This window comes from Drosophila busckii, chromosome 3L (genome assembly GCF_011750605.1).
Source record: "Drosophila busckii strain San Diego stock center, stock number 13000-0081.31 chromosome 3L, ASM1175060v1, whole genome shotgun sequence".
Taxonomy (NCBI): Eukaryota; Metazoa; Arthropoda; class Insecta; order Diptera; family Drosophilidae; genus Drosophila; species Drosophila busckii.
Window position 1 is genome coordinate 4,103,604 of NC_046606.1, and position 24,043 is coordinate 4,127,646.

General features: G+C 37.8%; 2 protein-coding genes and 1 long non-coding RNA gene across 7 annotated transcripts in view; 1 reads left to right on the plus strand and 2 right to left on the minus strand.

Moving 5' to 3' along the window:
• LOC117134766 overlaps window positions 1–9,188 on the minus strand; it is a 38,083-nt gene extending 28,895 nt beyond the window's left edge. The window contains exon 1 of the long non-coding RNA XR_004458836.1: window positions 9,145–9,188. This is a non-coding gene — a long non-coding RNA (uncharacterized LOC117134766). The remainder of the gene's footprint in view (window positions 1–9,144) is intronic.
• LOC108598583 (SKP1-like protein 5) lies at window positions 9,135–10,058 on the plus strand. The gene is made up of 2 exons (XM_017985275.2): window positions 9,135–9,772; window positions 9,843–10,058. Exon 1 carries the CDS (start codon window positions 9,212–9,214, stop codon window positions 9,695–9,697), a length of 486 nt encoding a protein of 161 aa, XP_017840764.1. The 5' UTR covers window positions 9,135–9,211; the 3' UTR covers window positions 9,698–9,772; window positions 9,843–10,058.
• A 2,018-nt stretch (window positions 10,059–12,076) lies between these two features.
• The window catches only part of LOC108599926 (phosphatase and actin regulator 4), an 82,687-nt gene continuing 70,720 nt past the window's right edge, over window positions 12,077–24,043 (minus strand). For 3 of the 5 annotated variants that reach the window (XM_017987136.1, XM_017987139.1, XM_017987137.1), the window contains 6 exons: window positions 17,011–17,274; window positions 16,394–16,645; window positions 15,836–16,211; window positions 13,134–13,486; window positions 12,799–13,075; window positions 12,077–12,282 (listed from right to left, as the gene is read on the minus strand). In XM_017987136.1, coding sequence (XP_017842625.1) covers window positions 12,267–12,282; window positions 12,799–13,075; window positions 13,134–13,486; window positions 15,836–16,211; window positions 16,394–16,645; window positions 17,011–17,274 — 1,538 coding nt within the window. In that variant the 3' untranslated portion in view covers window positions 12,077–12,266. Of the gene's footprint in view, window positions 12,283–12,798; window positions 13,076–13,133; window positions 13,487–15,349; window positions 15,380–15,835; window positions 16,212–16,393; window positions 16,646–17,010; window positions 17,275–24,043 lie in introns of all 5 variants that reach the window. The other 2 variants (XM_017987135.1, XM_017987138.1) reach the window with 1 other exon arrangement.

Consider the following 24,043-nt stretch of genomic DNA (forward strand, 5'->3'; position numbering starts at 1 on the left):
CAACAAATGTGTTTGTCTCACACGCAAAGAAATTCCAACCAAAGAGAAGAAACAAATAAATAAATAAATAAATTACGCACTCTGAAGTAAAACAAAAAATTCAACGTGGGCGTTTATAGATTTATAAATTCGTTGATGTATGCATTGTTTGTTTGGTAGCTAATCTGTTGGGCTCTTGACTACAAATGGTTGGCTTATCATTCACTCGGAGCTTGAAAAATTAGAGAAACGCGTAGCTCAGCCAGAGATGAGCAGTAAAGTTGTGGAAGCAATCTGAGCGACTTTCACTCAAAGTTCATAGTCTCCAATATTTTATATTTAAGTGTAGTAGTTAACAAAGTATTATTAATACAATAATTTTATATTTAAAGTGCAGTAATTATCAAATTATTATTAGATATAAGCCCTGCCTGCCTTAAAAAATATTTATTAATTAATAAAGTAAATTATTTGTATTAAAACGAATTTATTACATTTAAAAACAAAGCCCTTTTAGACGCTTACAGCTTAAGTCCACAATAAATATTTATAAAAAATTAATAATAAATTCATTCTTGTTTTAATTGCTCGAATAAATGTATAAAACCCACTCTTAATTTTTAGCCATTCCAAGTTCTTTAACTTCCCAACTCTATCCACTTGTCTTACATTTATTGCTGCTTTGCTTGTAAATGATTAAACGAGCGCTCATAAATGTTTCAACAAAATAACTAAAAAGACAAAACCTGAAAAAATAAAATCGATACGCATCATTTGAAAACTCATCACCATCACCATCTTCATCAGCAGCCGCAGCCGCAGCATCAACAGCACATTGGCCTGCGAGTTTTGCTGTCTCTCGTGTTGAGTTTCAGTTCTTTAGGGCAATGATTGGCTAACATGTAAATATTTGTTTTTGCTTAATTTACAACATGGGGCAAAAGCATATTTCTAATTAATTAGTGGCGGCTAATGAGTCGCTATAAATATAAAATGTGCTTATTGATGGCGCTAAAAATAGCGTAAACAACTTTCACCCCAAGCAGCGCCAGCGCTTGCATAACTTTTGAGATTTGAGGTACAGTTGACACCATAAACACTTAATTAGCGCATATAGCATATGGGGGCATTCACTTTGGCCTTTTTAAGGCTATCGCAAAACAGTTTGGAGCTGCTGCTGCTGCTGCTTAGCCTTAGCTTGATAATGAAGCAGGCGCTGGCCGTTTACAGCAGTCGTTAGCGGGTGGGCTGTGTTTTCATTTTCTATAACTGTATGTGTTCCCATGATAGCTGACTTGGCTAGCAATTGTCTTGCCAATTTGCCGGCTAAACAACCTGTCGCCCCAGCTGTCGGCCAAAATGGTAGCCAAGCCGATGCTGAGCTGCTGATACGGAGAGCTCAGAATATGCCACAGAAAAATACAATTGTCTGTAATATATTTGGATTTTGCTTAATTAGCGATTATTTATTGCTGATTAAGTCTCGGCGAGAAGTTGCTGCAGGCCAAAGCCGCACGCATTGCGTGTGCAGTTTAGCGCGCTCTCTTTCGCACGAACTGTTGCTGTCTCAGCCGCTTGTGGGCAGCTCATTATGCTTGTTGTTGTTGTCTTTAGCGCTACCGTTTTGTCCAGCCATATAATCGAGTGTGACTAATTAATAAATTAATTTCGTCGTTGTCTCATTTGTAATTTCAATTTGTCTAATAGGATTTCATGTTTTGACCATTTTTGTATCGCTGACAAACTCAACGTCGCGCCTCAAATTCAAACCTCAAGTCTCGCACCTCAACAAAATGAAGTTATTTGTATTTTTTTTTCAGTCAGCGCCTAATTAAGCGTGAAGTTGCTGCGGCTTAGGCGAGCGTCGCCATTTAAAACGGCATCTTTATGTGGGCTGTGGCATAATACACTCGGAAAAATAAGCTGCCAGTTTAGGAGCGTGTGAAAATATTATACAAATATTATCGCTGCATATTAATTGGTAATCTAAAGGTCTTGTGAAAATAAAGCTGCTGTGTCTAGTTATAATTTAAATTAACTTATTATGCGTTCAAATATTTACATGAAAATAAAAAAAACTGCTAGGATATTTAAACAAAAGCTGTAAAGTTCATTATTTATAAGCAATACAAGCAATAGCAGCTTGCAAAATATGTAAAATACTAAAATTAAATTTGTGCTGGTTTTTGTTAAGGCAAATATCAAAAAAATATATTTAAATTGTTTTAATGCGCTGCATAAATAAACATAAACATGCATAGAAATTAAGCGCAATGAATTTGTTACTTGATTATTTTTTGTTGTATTTTTAAATAAGCCAAATTTATTTTTATTATTTGTTAGCTTTATGCATTAATAATTGTGTAACTATATAAATAATAAAAATAATAAAATAAAAACTTTAAAAAAAATTAATGGCTTTAATATTTATTAATAAAATGTATTAAGTCTATAACCAATTTTTGCATAAACATCTGCCCTTTGTAAATTCTTAGACTAGCAAAAATTCTATGCATGTCAATTGATTTAAAAACTGTGACACACACACACAGAGACACACACATATGTGTTGCACAGAAGTCATATTTTTGTATTGGATTTATGGAACAACAAGCAGCAGCAGCAGCAGCCAAGTAGCAGTAAAATCAACAGACAGCAAAACATTGACAGGCGCAACAGACTTTGACTTTCAAAAGCGCAACGACAACTGCAGCAGCACAATAACAATCAATATGTCAGTCAGTCAGTCAGTCAGTGAGTTGAAGTTGTAGCCTAGTATATGAAACGTCGACAGGCCGTGGCCATATCATATCAGCAACTTAAACGTTTAATCACGCGTAGACATTTGGGCGAGATAAACCCAAAAAACGTAAAGAAATCATAAAAAGTAATTACAGGCACACGTAGCATGCGACACAAAACCAGAATCAGGCCAGCAACAATTTATGTTAATAAAAAAAATTGCAGATTTGTCACAGCAATTGTTGTTGTTGCTCAGTTGTTGTTGCTGTTGCTTGTCAAGCTGCAAAATGATCGAAGAGCTGCATATGAAAATGCGAAGCAATTGAGATTGATGGCTGGCTCTGGCTCTGGCTCTGGAACTGGCGCAGGCGCAGGCGCAGGCTCAACGCGGCTGTCGTCTAGCTGTTGACTTAGGAGTATGCGGGGGGAGCGTTGCTGTTGTCTTTGCAGGGCCATTTTGCATTTGTTTGCGACTTTTACATGAAAATTACAAAACTACTGGCAAAGAGATTTCAGTTTCAGTTTTTTTTTATTTTATGCTACGCTTTGTTGCTGCGTAGGTTGCTGCTGCTGCTGCTGCTGTCGCTGGCACATGCCACAGGCAGCATAAAAATTGTGTCGCCAATTGTGTTGGAGTGTGGCTGTGGCATGTGGAGCAAGCGGGCGGCAGGGTAGACAATGTAATGTCAAACTGGCATGACGCATGTGCTGCTGCGACACGGAATTCATGATCAATGACTGTGTGCACACACACACACACACAGACAATGTGCCACAAGTGTGCAATAATCGTAGTACAGACAACAACAACAACAATGCAGCAGACACAAATTAATGAACACTTTGCTTGACATTTTAAGGACAAGTTCGGCATATTTCGTAATCTTTTTTTTTATTGTAAGCAATGCATTTATATATGAAGAAATGTTGAGCGCAGCCAACATCTAATACACTTTGACTAAAGAATGTAACACAAGCAGGCAAAAAGTTAAGTGTGCTAAGTTTAAATTATAAGCTATTTAATATTATAAGCATATTAACTTTTTTTTAACGATTTCTAAGTGCGTAGTGAGTATAAATAATTTCAAAAATAAGCTTAAAACGCTTTAGCTGCCTTTAGCTCCTTTAGTAGACACTGCGTTTATTTTTGCTCAGACAGACGCACAGTTAAGCGAAAATGTTGACTTATCTTGCTGATCAAGAGTCTATATAGTTAGTTTATGTTCTTAGCATACCTCTTTGCATTTTTTCAAAGTGTAGGTAGATAAGTGAGCAGCATTAAAAGTTACATTGACTGATTGCAGCTTTGACTTAGCATCATCAATTAATAAATTGCAGCAGTCAAATTGCTTAAACTAAAAATTCAGGAAGTTGAAACTTAGCTGCAGCCTTGAACTAGCTGCTAGCATAGCCAAACAGCTTGCCCTAACTAACTCCCACACACACCCACACACATGTGTGTGTGTGTAGCAAGTGGCACAAGGACAAGCAACAAGCTTTAACAACAGCCTTAGTTGCTGCCTCTCAACTAATTAACTGGCTAACGTGGCCTGACTCTGGTTTAACTTAAAGTCAGCCCAGACAATTGTGGGGGTGTCTGCACTGTGGCCTGTATGTAATTCAATCAATTGAAACGAGCTGCAACAAGCAGCAGCAGCAGCAGCAAGCAACAGTCAATGACAACTGAGGGCAACATGAGCCAAAAGCTAAAGGCAAAGGCAGCACAGACAGACAGACGGACAGACGTACATACTTGCCACACAAGGGTCAGCTAATCAATGGTCGCTGCTGTTGTTGCTGCTGCTGCTGCAACTTGTTGTCAGTGGCAGTCATTTGAAATTGTTGCACATTTGCTGACTGCAGCGTTGCACGTGCAACGTGGGAGTTGTGTGTCTGTTGCTGTTGCTGTTGCTGCAGCTTGTTATTGTTGCCTGTTGCCGTTGTCTATTGCGTGCAATGCGGCAACAACATGTCATGCAGCAAGTGTCAAGTGCGCCAACAATGACACTGACAACAACGTTGCCCCAAACTGCGGCTAATGAGCTTATTAAACAGGAAATAGATAACGATAATAGATGAAATCAAAGCAAGTCGCTGTAACAGGAAGTTCGATAATAAGAAGAATTGGCAATAATAAGAGCGAGACGCAAGAATATATAAAAGTTTAATAAAATAGTAAAAGAATTCTTATGAAACTTTATAGAAATTGTTGCTATTAAACTAATTTTCGCTAATTTAATAAATTTCATGGACAAACAAAACTAAAGCTGTCAGCACATTTTCTATTAGCCATAATATTCATAATATTCAAAGAAGTCAAATAAGAAAATATATGAACTAAATTAATGTAAGAGGACTGTTTTACAATAAGAGCGAGACAGAAGACTGTATGAATGTTTAATAAAATAGTCAAAGAGTTGTTATGAAAATTTATAGAAAGTGTTGTCAACAAACTAATTTTAGAAAATGCCATAAAAACTGCATTTAATAGATTTATAATTTAATTTTAATTTATTATTTGTAAACTTGTTTAATTTAAACAAAACTTAAGTAAGTTCGCATGAAGCAGCCAGTGAAAAGTTTCCATAATATTCAGAGTCTCAACAGTTCAAATAAAAGGTAAAGCAGTTGGGGCAACAAGCAAATATATGAACTAAATTAATGTAAGTGGACTATTTAACTAATCCATCAATAAATAAACTTGCTCAAAAGTCATACAAACAAAACTTATGAAGCTTACATTGCACTTAATAAAATAGAAGTTTAGCTACGATAATTTTCTATAATGAAAATCTGACTTATTGCCTCAGCAAGTTTTTGTAAATTTTCTATATCAACTTCATTAATCTATTTACAACCCATTGCAGACGTTGCTGTCTATATTAATTTTTTATTTATTTATTTTAATTGTAGCCTAGAATTAAATTCAGAGCAACAAAGGCCTTCAGGCTGATATTAATTATTCTGCAAAGCTTATACAACTTTTAACTTTCTCTCAAGTCCTTGGCCCTAACATATTCAAGCTCTAAATATAATTTTACCTCCTTCTGTGTGTGTGTGTGTGGCAATTAACAATTGCTGCAGCTATTTGGCGCTTCATTAGAAATTCTGTGGCAGTAGCACTTGCGCTTGCTCCGCTCACGTTTCCAATTGGCAATTGCCACGTTTATTGTAGCTAAATTTTCATTTGGATGCTGCTGCTGCTGCGAGCGAGTGCAAGTCATAAATCAAATGTCACAAACGAAAGTAAAAATTGCAAGTAATTACAAATTAAAAGCGCAGCGAGTTGAAACAAGTTGCAGTCGGCAGCCGCCAGTTGGCGACACTAATACAATTGAAATTATATAAATAAAAGAAAGAAGGCAAAAACAAATCAGCGAAGAAATAAAAAAATATAAATAAGCAGAGGGTGGGTTGGCTGGCAGCAGGAAATGTTGCAAATTAAAGTCACGGTTTCTAGCGTGTAAAGTGTTGTTGTTGCGACACTTGCAGCAGCAGCAGCAGCAACCGATACAACAACAACACTTAACAGTAGAATGTAAAATGTCTTTTTGGTCAGGTTTGTTAGCCACAAAATCCAAATTGCCATCGCGAACAGCCAGCAACAACAACAACAGCAACAACAACAAGTGCAGCTGATGGCTGGCAAAACTTGTGGCAAGTTTGGCTATTGCTGCCTCATCAATTGATTAAATTTGCAACGCGCGCTTTGAGATACTTTTGGCCCAGACTCTTTTCTATTTGTTGTTAGCTGATCTCCTCGCCTTTCACTTGAGCGCCAAATAGCGCACGATTTTTATTTATTTAGATTTAGATTTCGAATCGAATTTTCTTTTAGCCGCTCTTGCCACACAGCTGGCAATCAGTTGGCAATTTGTTTGCCTCGCTCGCTCGCTCGCTTGCATTATTATTTTGTCAGGTTGGGTAGAACGAACGCATAGCAGCGGCAATTGAAATGTTTAGGCCGCGTCAAGTCAAGCAAACAATAAGCATGTTTTTTCCTCAACTTTTTGGCCATTTTTGGTCAGCGGCAAACGCAATTGATAAGATCTGACACGGCCACCGGGCAGCCAGCAACAAGACTGAGCGTGAGCGGGGAGCTTTGTTTGCATCCGCGTCGCCATCAACGCCATTGTGTCCGAGCCTGGCCAAAACGGCAGTCAGGTGTTGCTTTTATTGTTTTACAATCACCACGAAGCAGCCAACAGGCAATGGCCTGACTGCTCATCGATAGCGTCGCTAGCTGCAGCTTCAGCTACAGCCTCAGCTCTTCTGTAACTTTCACAAAAGCAACAACACACACTGAGCGCTGAAAAATCTCAGACTCTCATGCACTGCACTGCACTGTTGTTGGCCATAAAAGCCATGGACAACAATTCAAATAAAATGAAAATAGAATCAAATAAACATTCAGCCTCAGAGCCTCAAAACAAAAGGCCACAGTCAGAGAGCCAAAGAAATAAAACTCCGGGGCCACTGTCAGCGTTCGGGTCATAAAGCAAAGTCGCTCTCACTCACTCTCCCCAACAGCGTGCATCTCTTTCTGCTGCACAAAAAGTCGCGAACTGCAGTTTAGGCCAAATGCAAATTTACATAGATTGTACAACAGCAACATGTGCCTATAAAATGGACAGCACTGTATTTTTTGCAACACAGTGGCAAGCTGCAACTAATTTTATTATGTTTTTCAACATTTCAAATCTAAAGTTCAGCATTTGATTTTGATCGTACGAGTTCAACAGTTCAATATTCCAAATTTGGTTAAGCTGCTAGCATTTTGAATTTCAATTGCCTGAACTACACAATTTTTAACCTATAAAACAAAAAATATGTAAACTAAGCAATAGTTTTTTTTTTGACAGTTAACAAGGCAGCATAATTTAATTTCTTGTCTCAAGATTTAAATTAAATATGTGGCTAGAAATGGTTGCCAAACTTCAGTCAGTTAAATTTTAATTTGAATTTGTTAAGCTAACAATTCCTTGTTGCCAATCTTTACTTAAAACAATAATAAATCAAAATAGTATAAAATATCCTCAAAGGTTTGACTTTAAAGGTATGAATTTCATTTAATGTATTTAAATGCTTTAATAACTTATTAAAACCATTATTTATGTAAAATATTCTCTAAGGTTTGACTGCTGTAATTTTTTTGCTTTTAGTTATTTATTGCATTTTATTTAATCGGCGTCCACTCAAAGTTTTGCTAATGTTTTCAACAATAATTTTATATCAATGTTTAAATTGCAATCTAAGTAGCTTTGCCGTTTTCAAACGTCTATTGCCATTTCTATCATTCATATAATTTTTAGCAACATTTCCCAGCATGCGCTTTGCCTAATTAACAGTCCGCATAATTTGCAAAGCGCTTTAAAATTTATAACGCTCTTTCAGCTTGTTACTGCTACGTTATTTTTTTTTTTGGCTGTTTGCCTACTTGCCCCATTTTGCAGCCAGAACCTGCAACGTGCCGCAAAACAACAAGTGGCCATCAAATAAATCAGCCACATAAACGCACATGCAAAACATGTCGCTCTCTCTCGCTCTCTCGCTCACTCGCTCTCTCTCTCACTTCTTGGCCATTTCGTTTATCAGAGTGCGCGTTTTAATGAGTTCGAGTACGTTTTATGAGCGTGCAAAAGGCAAACTCTTGAGAAATCTCTAGAGGCAGCAGCAGCAACAACAACAACAAAAACGCACCAAAGTGGAATGCACACAAAAATGTTAGAATCTTGCCGCGGCGATAAACTTTCGCAATGGAAAGCAGCGGAGTTGAAACCCAAGCGCAAACAAACAGAAAATATAAAAACGAGCTCATCATAATCAACTGGCTATGGCGACGACGGCGTTGTATGCTGATTGTGATTGGTGTCGTTGCCTCAAGTTCAGACAGCATCTGACCAACAACAACAACGCGCAGTTAGTTTGTGGCACGTACCGCCGGCAGATGTAAATGCGGCGATAGGGCAGACGACGCACTTGCTCCGCTAACTGCAGAGTTGGCACGTGAAGTTGCCGCGCCGAACGCGCTGGAATTCATGAATGAATTGTAGCCTGGCAGTTGCTTTGCAGTCGACCTGAGCGTTAGGCTACAAAAATGAGCAACAGCTGCAGTTGTAAAAATATTGCATACTTGTGTGCGCAATTGATTTACTTCAAAGCCTCAACAACTATCAAAGCCAAAGCTGCAAATTCAGCAGCTTTCCATACAAAATATTTATGAAATTTGTATGGGCTGTCCTAGGCACTAAACAATTTACACTAATTTATAATAATAACAGCAACAGACGCTTGTTTTGTTGCTTAGTTTAAAACAATAAACAGCAATTCATGGCCAACTTAAGCTACAATTCTACATCTCATAACTTTTGTTAATCTCCTAATTTCCTTTGCTTATTACATAATAAAGTAGCTTCAGCTTACCTTGTCAACTACATTTGTCCAAACCCATAAAATTAACCAAGTGCTGTAATATAAAAATAATTTTTAAATGTCTCAGTCACCGCAGAAGCTTCAGGTGCTCACCAGCGACGGCAAACTCTTCGATGTGAGTGCCGAGGTGTCCAAAGAGATTGGCTTAACCCAAAGCTGGCTGCAGCAGGACACTGGCGACTACATCAGCCACTTGGCTGGCGATGAGGACTGCGCCGAGCCAGATGATCCCAATGTGCTGCCATTGGATCGCATTAGTGCGCATATCTTTGGCATTATAGTCAAGTGGTGCGAAATTGTGGCAGCCAATCGACACGTGGACTACACTGAAAACTGCGAGCTGCTGCAGCATTTGCTAAACGAAGCGCACGCACTGGACTCGACCTTATTCGATGTGATTGTTGCCGCGGATTTTCTCAACATTGACAGTTTGCTGCAGGCGAGCACCAAGCTGGTGGCAGATGCCATCAATGCTTGCAACTCAGTGGAGGCGATCAGAGAGCGCTTTAATATACCCATGCCCGATGAAGCTGAAATAGAATAGAAAGTAAAAAGCAAAATTTAAAAAATTATAAAGCCAATTATAAAACAAAATTGAGTTGTACACATTGCACTGCTTGTAAGTAATTAAATCTTTATTAAATCTCAATTTGTCGGTGATTATTATTCAATATTTTCTTTCTTTGCAGTTTTGGTTTGCTCTGTGTGCAAATTTTCATGTCATTCGTGTCTAAGCTTAATTGCTTTAAGTTTCCTTTTTCAAATGTTCAAAACTCACAACTGCGCTTACCATAAATTTTGGCCGCTTTGCTTGCAGGCTTACAAATTTCGAAAGCATATGAGCTTTCAATATATTATTAAATATATATATCTGCACTTGTGTGTGTGTGTGTGTGTGTGTTGCTAAGAGTTTAGCTCTTATAAATGTTATTATTGCAACGGCAACTGCAAAAAGTTTTGCTTTCAAATCAGTTTAAGTTTCTTATATATTTATAGAAATTACAGTGTGAAATGCTATACACAAGTTTGTGTGTGTGTTTCAACTAAAATCGTTTAGTTTATGTTTAGCTCTCAATAAACGCACGTGGGGCTCGAAACCGGCGCCTGGCTTTTAGTTATTAATTATACTTGTTGACCTTGCTGTTTTTATTGTACACTATAAATCGATTCATAGAAAAAGTGTAAATTATGCTACATCATATATTGATAGTTGTATATATATATATGTATATATATATAGATGTATGTGTAGCAACTGCTGCTGCTGCTCAAATATAAATAGTTGTATACATATATTGTATAGATATTAAATATATATACTAGCAACATAGGTATATTGCTTAACTCTGACAATGCAATGCTTTGAAGCTTTGAAGACAGAGAGGCAGAGAGAGAGCGAGATAGACATAGACTTAAAGAGAGAGAGTTGCACAATTCAGTTGAAGCTGCAGCTTGGCTTAACTCTAAGTCAGCTCTGAAACAATTCTCATTACTTGGGCATAGTCTATTTTGTTAAATTTGTTGTTGTTGTTTTGTAGAAATATGAAACTTGCAAAGGAAGCGCCAATTTATATATGTTTATATTTAAACTAAGTATGCGCTTATTGCTGTTAAGCTACATATTTTTGCTTGAAACTGTATTTTGTTATGTTTGTTTATGTTTGCTATTTAGCTTTGTTAAACTTGTAATATTCACGAGCACGCGCGAGCATTTGAATTGTATTTGTATTTGCATTTGTTTGTTCAATAAATTTACAATTAGGAATTTCTTTGTCTGCCTTAGTTTAAAGTTTAAACATATTTACTTTGTTTTTTTTCCCCACTAATTGAATGCTTGAGTTTAACATTATTTGCAATTTCTTTTACAAAATAGATTTTCTTTACCTTTGTATTTATGTTTGTTTCTGTGTGTGTGTGTGTTTGCTTTTGGTTCCATCTGCCTCTAAAAATCTTACGTTTAATTTTTACTGTATTTACTTCTTCTTCTTCATCATCTTGTTGTGTCAGCTAAAAATTCTTCATACTGGGTCCAGCTTGCTTCAGTTTTTTATACCTGATATTTTGTTGCCATTATTAAACTTTTCATTTCGCTACGTTTTACAAATTGTTTGTTTTTTTTTATGCTTGGTTTTCACTTACATTGAGCTACAATTTCAAAAGTTACTCATTCAATATTTTTGTTTTTTTATGTTTTTTTTTTTTTGTTTTTGGCGATATGTATGTACATGTTGAATATGTTTTATATACAAATTAATTAGTGGACGTAATTGAATTAAATCTGAAAATATATAAATTAACACATGTTTAAATAATACAATACTTGTATGTCTTTCAAAATATGATAAGTTTTTTATTTTTTTCTTGCCATCTTACTATTTTTTAATTGTGTGTACTTTAAGCTTTTTATACATTAACACATAAATTTTAAAATATATATATATGTTAATTGTTTAAGCTTTTTAACTGTTTGCGTTTATTACGCGCATATTAATTATTTTAATAATAATTTTGTGTGGCTTAATTCAAATGCTAAAAATGTATGGAAATCAGCAGTAAAATTAAAAATAATGCTTACATGTTTAGGATGAATTTAATTTAATTTGCAATTCACTGTAGTTATGTTGTTGTTGTTGTTTAGCTTTGACTTTTGCTTAAATGTATAATTAACAAAAAACGCAAATCCAGCGACTTGGCGACAAAATTTGATTTTCCTTTTTTGAATTTCTTTTGCTTCTTGCACAAAATTTATTTACAATAAACACAAAAAGAAAAAGGGTAAACTAAAGTGAAAACGTAGTAAACCATAGAGTTACTTAAAATTAGAAAACCAAGCGGTAATCGCAATTAACAGTTGTTTATATTAAGTTTATTATTAGTGGCGTTTGACAAATTGGTTTTTTAAGTTATATATTAAACGCTTTACTTTTTTTTTGTGTATTTTTTGTAAATTTTTTGCGGCGTTTTTAATGTTTCATTTTTAAATATTTGTTGGCAATTGAATGCTGCACAAAATACAATTGTTTGGGTTGCGTTTGCTGCTGCTGCTGCTGTTGTTGTTGTTGGGGCTGCTGTTGTTGTTGTAATTTATTGGAAAGTTGCTGCCATTGCAATCGTCATGGCCTATGGAATCTGTATGGAAGCAAATTGAAAAAGTTGCCATGATTAGTTTGCAAATTGTTTGTGTGTGTGTTGTATAATTACAAATAATTTATAGAGGCTTAAAAAAATACAAGGCTGGGCGCGCTTTAAAGCCGCCTCAACTCTTTATGGCAATGCAAAAGCCATTACGACTAAAGCCTGCAAAAAACTGCAGTTTGCCAAATGGTAATGGAAATAGAAATGTAACCAGCAAAAAAAAAAAAAAAAAGAAAACAAAACGTAAAAAGAAAAGGCAGACAGGCGCAGAAAAATGGCTAAAATGCAGTTACAGCCACAGAAAAGTCCTTTGTGGCCAACATATCAAGCTGCTGGCCAAGCTGGTTGGGTGGGGGGGGGCAACTGCACGTGACACTTCATTGAGCGCTTGGGTAATTTTGCGCTTGGCGCACAGTTATTTCTTCTTCTTTTTGCTTTGCAGTTTGTCGATTTTGCAAGGACATCACACGGACGGAATTTATGTGCTCGGTGGTCAGTAGTTAGGTTTACCTCGTTAGATGGCGACTGCCCTCGTGTACTGCCATTTCGGAGGATTTGAATTCGTTCAGCTCCTTGCGTATGGCAGCCTTATCCTTTGGCGTCAGTCTTGTCCATGGCTTGTCCGCGCGCCGATCGTAATCGTGTGCCTGCGTCACCTCAATGTAATCATTGAAGCGTATGATCTTCTTCTCTTTCAACTCCTCGACAGTGGGTCGAAAGCTAAGCTTGCGCAGCAAATACGATTTCTTCTCCTCCTTTTGTTTCTTCTCCTCGGCGGGTGATTGTGCTGCAGCATATAAAAGTTAATAACAGTTTAATTTATAGCTAACTATAGCTGAACTTACTTTTTAGTATGTTGCGTTCGACAAGCTCCTCGGCGGTGGGCCGCATGCTCAGCCGTCTAATGAGACGCGCGCCAATCGCTTCCTTGGACTCCTTCGCCTCATTGTCATTGACCTGATGCAGTATATTGCGATTAATCAGATCCTGTTTATCGGGTCGCAGCTGCAGCTTCAGCGACAGCGACTCCTTGCGCGCCAGCTTGGCCAGTCGTGTGTTATCATTGTCATCATCACGGTAGACAATGTGGCCATCGCTCTCATCGCTGTCGCTGCTGCTCTCGCGTATCACAAACGGTCTTGTATTCTCCTTGTTCTCCACGGTGCATGGCAATTGTATATTGAACATCTGCTGCCTGCTGCATAAAAACAAAAAGTGTGTTAATAATATAAATGCCAGGCGCACCAATTAGCACAGCAATTAGACTAAAAGCTTAAACTAAAGAGCTACGCACAACAAATACAAAAATTTTGGGTAGCATGCAGTCAAAATTTGACTTTAATTTATTCAGTACTCTGAAAAGTTCTCTTAAAGCGACACATGTGGCAGCTGTGGCAACTCCTACGCATACACATGCAGCTGCGCGTGTGTGTGTGTGTGTGGCTTTGTACTTAAAGCTGTCGTGCATGGAATGCTGAGCTCAGTATGTTATATCCTGCCACTCGCATCCGCATTGTGTTTCTTATATATATAATATATATAACTGAGCCATGCACACACACACACGTAACTGTTAGCAACGCCTTTTAGCTACTCTTTCGCTTTTAAGCCAAGTTCAAGTTGCAACGGAAGTCGCTAGGAAATTAAATGTAGCTAAATTTCGTTCCCTTTTTTTTTGCTTTGCTTTTTTGCTTTTCCTTTGCGCTAACTCAACTTTATATTAGTTCATCAGCTGCTTGCTCTCAACTTTATAGTTTCAACTTAATTTGCTGCCCAACTGATTGCGCATTAGCCATAAAGCATAGCAGGCCATTTGTTCTGTGTTATGGCAAAGTTTATCACTTTGTTAAAATGCCCGCCAACAATTTATGATAAATATGCAACAATTTTAGCTTTGCTTGCTTCACGCTTTGCTGCAACTAGTTTGCATTTTCTTTTTGCTCTCTCGAGTGGAAAAGTAACTCGTTGAGCGTCTTGTGCATATGTGGGCTGAGCCCAATTGAGTTTCAACGCTTAAGCTTGCGTAACACTTTTGTCACTTTTTTGTTTATAAAATAGAAAAAGTTAAGAATCCACCCAAGTGGTTAACAAATCTCTGTTGTCTGCTTGCTTCCAGGTATTTCACATTTCCTTTTCCGATATAAATCATGCAATATGTTTCAATCTAATAAATTAAATCAAATTACTTGTACAGAGGGCAAGCATTTTCTTTATAATTTCAAATGAAATTTTCATTTTAATATCAAACATGCAAGCGAGGACACAAAAGCAACAGAAAAACTTTCTTCATAAAAAATACAAATTACACACACACACACACACATACAAACAAACAGTTATGAGATAGAGAGAAAGCTGTGTGGGTGGTGACTGTTGAAGGAAACTTGCAAATGGAAGTAATGAAACTGAATGGCAAACAACAAAAAGTTAGTAATTTAATAAGTAATAAAAAAATTATATATAAGAAACATAATTTTATGTGCCCATGACTGTGTGTTGTGTGTGTTTGGGTTGCTTGTTGCTTGTCAACTGTGTTGTCAAGTTTGTTTAAAAAGAAAATTTGGAGGCAGCGAAACTTTGAAGTTTAATCAAATGTACAGAAAATAATAAAAATGTAAAAGGCAGTTGAGATTTGAAGAGAGGAACTGGATAATATGATGATATAGCAAGCTTTAAGATAGTTATCGATACTATCGATTACACAAATTTGCTATGTATGGTGACAATAGAGAGAAAAATATAGAGAGAGACATGTAGAGAGTTACAGTAAAGTTTAAACTAATTATCGATAGTATCCAACACAATTTTGATAGTAGGCATATAATTTAGGCTTGCAGATGAATTTGGGAAAGGAAACTGTGTGTTTATAGCATAGTCATCGATAGTATCGATTACGCACAACACATAGAGAGAAAGAAATATAGAGTACTAGTAAAAATGAGCGAGTGTTACAGTTAGAGATAGAGCACACTAAAAGCATTTGCATGTTCATATTTGGTTTTCATTTTTTTTTATCGCATACGTTCCACATAACAATTAAATTAGCTAAATAAATGTTTACCATATTCTAATCCGTGGTCGTAGTATAGGCCTGATTACAATTTTGATATAATTTTCAAAATTTTATAGCGATTGTAGTAGTAGAGTAGAGTTATTTGTAGTTTGTTGTAGTTGTAGTTGTTGTTGTAGTACAGTAGATAGTTAGAGTAGCAGAAGAGAACGTGTTTGGTGGCACGCACACACATGAACACAAAACGAAAACAAATTGAAAGTGAAAAGAACAACGGTAACGTAAACGTTTGGCAGAAAAAAGAGAAGAAAAATATTTTATTGTTGTCAAATTTGTTGTTGGTTAGGATTAGTTCAAAAAAGTATTAGTATTGCTGACTGGCGGGGGTTGACTAAAATTTTAGTTGTTAAAATTTTGCATATGAATTGGCATTAATTTTAAAAAAACAGTTCAAGGGTTAACAAGAACTACAAAAAGGGAACGCAAGAGCTACAAAAATACCCGAAACTGTGTGTTTGACTTTTAGGGTTAACTTACTTGAGCGTATAGTTGTTGCCCGTGGCGTCTTGACGCACCACCAAGGGTCGCTGATTGGCCGAGTGTTGAGCCGCTGCGGCAGCAGCTGCGGCCATGGAACCAATGCCGCCATTACTGTTGGCTATGGCAGCTGCTGTGGCATTGCTCTGTTGGCTGCCCATGCCGCCGTGATGCTCCTGTGTGGGTGTAACGGGTGTGGAGGCGGAATTGTTGGGGCCGCCCTTTTTCTTAAGCGCCGACTTGAGAGGAACTGCATTTGGTTTTGGCTCTTTGGCTGGAATTTCCTCAACGCGTTGTGTGTCCATTACACGCACATGGTTGCCACCATATGGCGCATAATCGTCATCAGAATCAAGCTCCTGATCGGGATCGTGATCTGTAAGAGAGTAAACATTAGCTTACAATACATTAGATACTAACGCTGCTGCTAAAGTCGAGCGAGCTTGGTTTGGGGGGGGACAGGCCTCTATGCCTTAGTTGATGAAGTGCGCAATTTGTTAATGAGCTGAAGCTTTTTAAGGGTGTGATTGTGTCTGTGTGTGTGTGTGTGTGTTTTACCATCATAGTCGTAATCCTGCTGATAGTCCTGATCGTTCATTGCGCCTGGCCCGTGCGGTCGTCCAGCGATGAGCGTTGGGCTCGGCGTGGAGAACATTGGCGGCGGTGGGATCGGTCCAATCTCAGACACAGGTATTGGTGGCTCTGGCAGCTCGCTGAGCATAACGCCCGGTGGCAATTTGCCACCAGCATATGGCGGTGGTGTGCTGCCCGGTGGACCGCCCATCATTTTGTTGCCATCATCGTTGCCATCTGTAAAAGATTTGGGGTGAAACATAGAGCAAATTTGTGGGGTACACAACAGAGAGAGAGAGAGGAGAGTGAAAGAGCCAAGTTATCGAATGAGTAAGTGAGTTTAACTTTATCGATTAATTACTAGACAGTGTGCGCTATGTGAGTGTGTAGTTGTGGCTGTGTGTGTGTGAAGTGTGTTGGTGAGTGTTAAATTGAAAATTTACGTCAAGCAAGTCTCTTTTTAAATAAATCGATAGGTAAATGCTTATCGATAGTTACATTTCGAACGATATTTAACTAAGAGATTCGCTTGTCTAGTGTACAAACTATTTAACATAGCTGCTACAATTACAATAAATTGTTATCGTTTATCGATTACTTACAATGCTCATTGTGATAGCAAATGTTAACACCACGCCGCGTCAGCTTAGTGCTGCCACCCAATGTATTGGGTCGCTCCAGTTTGTTATTGGAATCGTTTTGATTATGTTGCTGCTGCTGCTGCTGCTGCTGCTGATGGTGCATGCCACCACCACCGCCAGGTGGCGGCAGCATTGAACCCTGGCATGTTGGCTGCTCAATATTGGGTGTTGATAATGTGCCATTGCCACCGTGTTGTTGTGCATCAGTCTTGTCTTTTCTTGGTTCTGCAAAATGAAAAACAGAAAGAGAGCAAAATGCTATTAGCAACTGCAACAAACTAATTTCAAGCGAGTGGCTACCAAAACTAGCACAAACTGACAAGTAACATGTGGTAAACTTTCCACTCGCTCTCACTCCCTCTCACTCTTTATGCACCACAGCATAGTTGATGGGCATTTGCATTAATTGTCATGCTGGCTTGGCCACAGTCTCGACCGCACGTGCAGCAGCTGTAGCGCTCAAATTGCCTGCCACACAGCTAGGGGCAGCATAGAGGCCACTCAAGTGGCCACACACACACACACACACGCTGCTGCTGCTAGTGGTCAAGCATAATATTTTTAATTGTTGTTAAAGGGTTAAGCGTCCGAGCCAAGCCACAGCGCCACACAAAAAAACCTACTACGTGCTACAGAGCGTATGCTTAATATTTGCACTAGTTTTTCGTTGCCGCCGCTTTGTTAATAATGAGTAATGGCAACAATTAAGTGCCGTTTTATGTGTGAGAGCAGCAGCTACGTTTTAATTGTTTGCTGAGCAAAGCAAGCAGCGCTTATCTGTTAAATGTGTTTTCCATATAATTAAAAGTAAAGCAAGCGGCAAGTGCTTTGGGGCACTTGAGAAAAGTTAGCGCGTGGCTGTGGCACTTAAAGTTTGTAAATAGCTTACAAGCATTTTTTTTTTTTTTGTTAATTCGCCAATTCGCACGAATTTGCAACTAAAACTCAAAAGTTGTGCATGAAATGACGTCAAATCTTCCCACCGGAAATTACTACATAACCTATTTATCGTCTTAAAGCTATAAATAGCAGCATTTGTATATTTTGACTGCGGCGGCGACGACGACGGCGGCGGCTTTTCCAATTTCCTCAATACGCAATAGCCCAAGCTTGAGTAGTTGCCACAATATTATTTACCGCATGCCTCAGAAGCAATTAAGCGCAAATTCCTTAGCCGCAATTGCTTAAATACTTTTGTCAGTCATTAAGTGTGTGAAAAGGCAGCAGCCAATCGTTTGTTACACTTGACAGACGAAACTGAGAACTGAAAACTGCGCCGCATTACGAAACAAAACATTTATGCTGGCCTGTTGCAAATTAAATGCTATGCAAATAAATTCATTCAACAAAAACGTATTTAAAAATAAATTAAATCAAACGCGGCTGCTGCTGCAAACTGCAAATCAATTTCGGTTAATTACACATAAATAAATATCAAAGCGCATACAAAATGTAAACTAGTTGTGGTTGACTAACAAGCGAGTGAAAGAGAGAGAGCTACAAAATTCCGCTGGCAGTTGGCCAACTACAAAAGTCTAGTGCGAAAATGTTGCGTTACGAGCAGAGCAGAGCAGGCAACAACGTCTTGACGTATACGCTCAAATATTTGCTTACATACTATAAAGAAAAATATACACAAGCGTTTTTGACAATGGCGAAGTGCACAAATAATGAAATCATTAACATACAGTACATAAGTAAAGCATAAACAAGTTCACGTTCTAGGGCAGGGTCGTACATTTTCTTTAGCATTGTATATCACGCATATTTTAATGAATTTATGTGCGACAGATATCTTTATATTAACTGTGCCAAATCTCTGCGTTTAAGCCAGCAAATTTATGTGTCAACATGCTGCTTGCATATTCTGGGCTTGACTTTGATAAAGGTTTTGACTTGTGCAAAAATATTTAAAGCTTTTACCCAAATCTGTACTCTAATTGCTGCTGCTTTTTTACTTTTTGCAGCTTTTGCATTATGCATTCACTTTCTGCTTGCTCAACTAATGACATTATTAATTAACCAAAAACTTTAGTGTCTAATTAGCAGCGAGCAGCTGTGTGGCTGCTTTCACTTCAATCAATTAATTGCGTGGCTCATGCTCAGAAGTAGGCAACACTTCGCATTTTGTGACGTCACTGGGACTTGCAATTCCATGGCGAGCAATGCACAGATTTATTTATAATTCAATGCGGCTAAAAAAAAAAATACAACTGAATTCGTTAAGCAGCCCGCAAATTAATTGTGCGGTTGCACGACAAAGAGTCAGCAGCTTCAACAAGCCACAAATAAACAGCAACCCACACACACACACAGACACACAAACGTAGCGAGATATACAAATAAAAGCGAATGTGCGTATAACACACACAGGACTGACTAACAAGGCAAACAGGCAATTTGGTTTGCAATCCAATACCCTCGTTAAGATTGCGCAGGCGAGATTGAAGTTTCAATTGAAGCCACGGACGCAGTCGTTACATAAAGCTACTCGTTACATTAAGACAGCGAGTGTGTGCTTAAGCTTGCAAGTTGCAAACATTTATATTCAATTAGACACACTCGTTGCTGCACTCTAAGCTTAAGTGCAACTATTATTCGTTGTATGTTTTACTTACCGCCGCACTTTATGTTCAAGCTACTCGTTACATTAAAGCAGCGAGTGTGCATAGGCTTTAGCCACACTGGCTGCTCACTCTATCGTTTAATCTTAAGTGTAACTATTATTCGTTGATTGTTCTGCTTGCCGCATTTTAAGTAAAGGCTACTCGTTACATTAAGACAGCGAGTGTGCACAAGTTGCAAACATTTATATTCAATTAGACACACTCGCTGCTCCACTCTAAGCTTAAGTGCAACTATTATTCGTTGTATGTTTTACTTGCCGCCGCACTTTATGTTAAATTATCAACACTCGCTGCTTTGTATCTCGTTAAATCTTAATTGAAATGCTTGTTTCAGCTTGTCAAACAAGCTTCATGCTGCTGGCTGCGAGCTAATCTGTTAAATTTATGCTCACGCTCAGCTTAAACTGCACGAAGCGAGAGTTGAAAGCAAAATGTAATTTAATTTGAAAAATTGCTCTTGTCTAATCTCCACATTTACAGAGTAGCTGAAATTTCATGTGTATAGCGCTGTGTTTGCTTTTGTTGAGTCGCTCTCGCTGCCTTTCGTCTGGTACATTTTGGAAGCTGACAGCGTGTGGATATTTGATAAATAAACAATGAGCGAAAACGACGAGAGAGCCAAAGCCAAACGTGGTACATTTTTGGCCCAGGCTACAGTTTTCATAGCCTAATTTTCATTTTGCAAACACACACATGTGTGTGTGTGTGGGTGTAAAATATAAAAGGCTACAGGACATTGCCACGCCAGGGAATTACATGTGTGTGTCTGTCTGTGTAAGAGCCTTGTGCTCTTTGCTGTGTTGTTTGTTTGATTGTGACTGGCAGCAGCCGCTGCTGACGTCACGCGCAGCTGTCAAAATGCGAGCTGACATTTATTACATTACTCATACGCCGCTTGTGCTGGCAACAAATGCAACACGTGCAGCTTGCGCTGTGCCAAAGTCAAGACGTGTACACCCAAAGCAAAAGAAAATATACAAACAAGTATACGCAATGTATGCACTTGCAACTGCTGCAAAACTCAACGCCTCGACATAATTCATTAAATTTAATTAACGACACCCACAAGCAGCAGCAGTCGCTGATTCATGCAAAGTCTTTATTGAATTTCTAATGATTTGCGCTCTATCCTTTTTGCATATGTTTTGCTGCTGCTGCTGCTGCTGCTGACAGACACAAGTGTCTTTTATAGTGCGCTCTGTGGGCTAAAAGCGCGCGCCATTGTACTACAAGTGTTTGCCATTTGCCAGGCAAACAAAACGCTCAAGTACTTTTATTGATGGCTGCACATTTGTATACGAATTGTCATTTGCAGCTACAAAACAAAAGGGCAAGAGCAAATAAGTGTAAGCAGCTTTTGTTTCGAAAACGAAATAAATGGAAATTCAAAGCTTAAGTTAAAGCCTTAAAATAAATGTAGTAAATTAATAATGAAAATGATATAACTTTTATGACAAATCAATCAAATAAATTGTAATCATTGCCAGCGCCTTTGTCAAATTCATGCCCAGGCGTTGCCATGACAGCGCTTGTTATATTTCAAAAATTCTTTAGTCATTCGCACAGACACTGCACATCATCAATAATTATTATTTATAAACAAAACACGTTGCAATTTGCAATGACAAGTGTGTGTGCTTAACGTTAATAGAGAGGCAGGCACACACTCAAGTTTGTTTGGCTCAACACTTAATTTAATTCAATTTTCATATATATATGCGCCCACGCTATGGCGCAGGAATTTATAAATTTTCGACTGTGTATTTTTTTCAATTTAGTTGCTAAGACAACAGTACAAATCTCTTGAGCTGAACGCATCAAAAATGCGGCAGTGGCCAGTGCCAAAAATATAACTTGCCGAGTTTATTTATAGGCAGCCACTTTGGCTACGTGTGTCCATGTGTGTGTGTGTGTTTAAGTGATGAGCAATCTCTCTGGAGGCTGAGCTGACGCTGACGACGACTAACGACCTTCACCTTTTATGCACAATTTTCTTTTACGAACTTACGAAATTGCTGCAGACATGCCTCATGCATAAACAAATATGCCCACATGTGCTTATATTATATATATTTTATATATAGCGCGCTGCTGCCCTGATATTTAGCAAACTTAATTTATTTTTAATCGCCATTTAATTGGCCGCCGCCGCTGTTTACTTTGTTGAAATGAAATTACGCGCTCTGAAAGTTTTTCGCGTATCTCTGAACTCGACTGAACTGTAAATTCGTTTTTTACAACTTGCAAATGTCAAACGCATTTACACGGCCCCTCAACCAATGTGGGCCAATGTGCCGCTTGGCGTATACTTGTTATGCGCCTACGTTGAGTGGCTGCTGCGTATTGAATGTAAACAGCCGCAGCATAAAACGCAAAAAGGTCAAAGTTCAGTGCAAATAAGCCGCTTTTTTTAATATGTAGACAGGTGTCTGTTCAAAAGCCAGATAAACGAACTGCCCAGCCAAGTGGCTTAAGTGCGCAAATTGCCAAATGGAATTTATGTTTATAAACATTTACATACAATTGATTGCTTAATTGACAAAAGGAAACAATAACAACAATCGTAATAATTGATGACCATCAATCAAATTGCGCGCGCAGCAGCAGACTAAACTGAACTGAACTGCTGTTGCCAGATTATCTATAACGCATAAATCGTACGAGATTAAGCATCATTATTTACAGGTGCAGCGCATAAAAAAGCGATTTCGTTATAATTTATAAGTTCTTGGTAAAGAAAATTGATAAACTGCTTTAAGTTTAATTAGAGATGCGCACGAATCTCTTCGAACTTTGAGTTCCACTGAATTTTTACTCAAATGCTCAAAGTACAAAAATTCCAAATTATATTTAAATATATAATTATATTTATTATATTATATATTATCGTGTACTTAATTAAGTAATTTCGGGTTAGCTCAGCTCGCACTTTGTGCTTTCTTTCTTGGTAGAGAAAATTGATAAACTGCTTTAGGTTTAATTAGAGATGCGCATGAACTTTGAGTTCCAGTGAATTTTTACTGCAGAGGCAAAGTCCAAAATTCCAAATTATATTTAAATAAATATAATTATATATAAGATATTATCATGCACTTATTAAGTAATTTCGGGTTAGCTCAGCTCGCACTTTGTGTTTTCTTCGTTGGTTGAGAAAATTGATAAACTGCTTTAGGTTCCAGTAATTTTTTACTGCAGAGGCAACTGCCTAAATCAAATGCTCAAAGTCAAAAAAGTCGCGATTTATATTTAGGGAAATATTATTCTATTTTTAGATATTTTATATCAGATATTATCGTGTACTTATTAAGTAATTTCGGGTCAGCATTTGAACGCACTGAGACCTTTGTAGATTTATTTTGGGTTCTCCCAAAAAAGGAAGCCCCATCGCTATTTTCAATTAACTTAAATTGGTTGCTTGTGGGATTTATGCAACTTCTTTGTTCTTCTAACGCAACAGACTGTTATACTTATACTAATTACAATTCCCAAGTGTTTATTGCAGCATAGCCCCCCAAAAAAAAAAGTTTTGCTTAACCTTTTTGTAAGTTTGCTGTGTTTTACTTTCGAAATTGCTGAGCTGCAGCCCACAGCAAAAGTTTTACGGTTTACAAAAATTTGTCATACACCTTTTTTCAATTTCTGCTGCGCAACGTTCTACATTGTCCTGTGGGTTTTGTTCTTCATTTCGCTCTTTACCTTTGCTGTGATTAGTGGCACCTTTTCTTTTCTTTTCGCTTGTGCAAACCCTTTTCACAATTTTTTGAAAGGTCTTTGAAAGCAGCTTAAATTATTAAATTGCTCAATTGTTTGGTAATTGCTTGACAGAACGTACTGTGACAGGCTCTACCACTTTTGCTTGCAAACCTGACGAGTGGAAAATGACTTAATTGAGTTTTCTTGGGAGAACAACAAAAGCAAAATTTGGCAAGATGCGCTTCAAATTTAATGACAGTTGACAGTTTGACGCCTTGGGAGCCACGCCCAGAAAATTTGCCATGAAATTTTTACGAGAGTCTATGACAATTTTTCGCAGACCACTTGGTCAGTCGATAAACAAGCTTCATTATTATTATTATTATGATAATGCTGTATAAATTTCTCTTGGCGACGCCACAAATTTACGACGAGCCAAGCGAGAGAGCGCAACAATTTTTTTCGCTTTCACTTGCTTAATTTGTTAGATGAAATCAGCGCAAAGTTATGCCAGGCACCTCGAGCAAAGAAAATAAAACAACGAAACGAAACAAAACAAAACAAACGGCGCTGGATACATCGAGAGTTATATAAATGCTGTTTACAGTCGCAGCTAAAAGGTCAGGGCGCGTTATAAGGTGCGTAAATCTTTGACTCCCACACTGATTTATGAG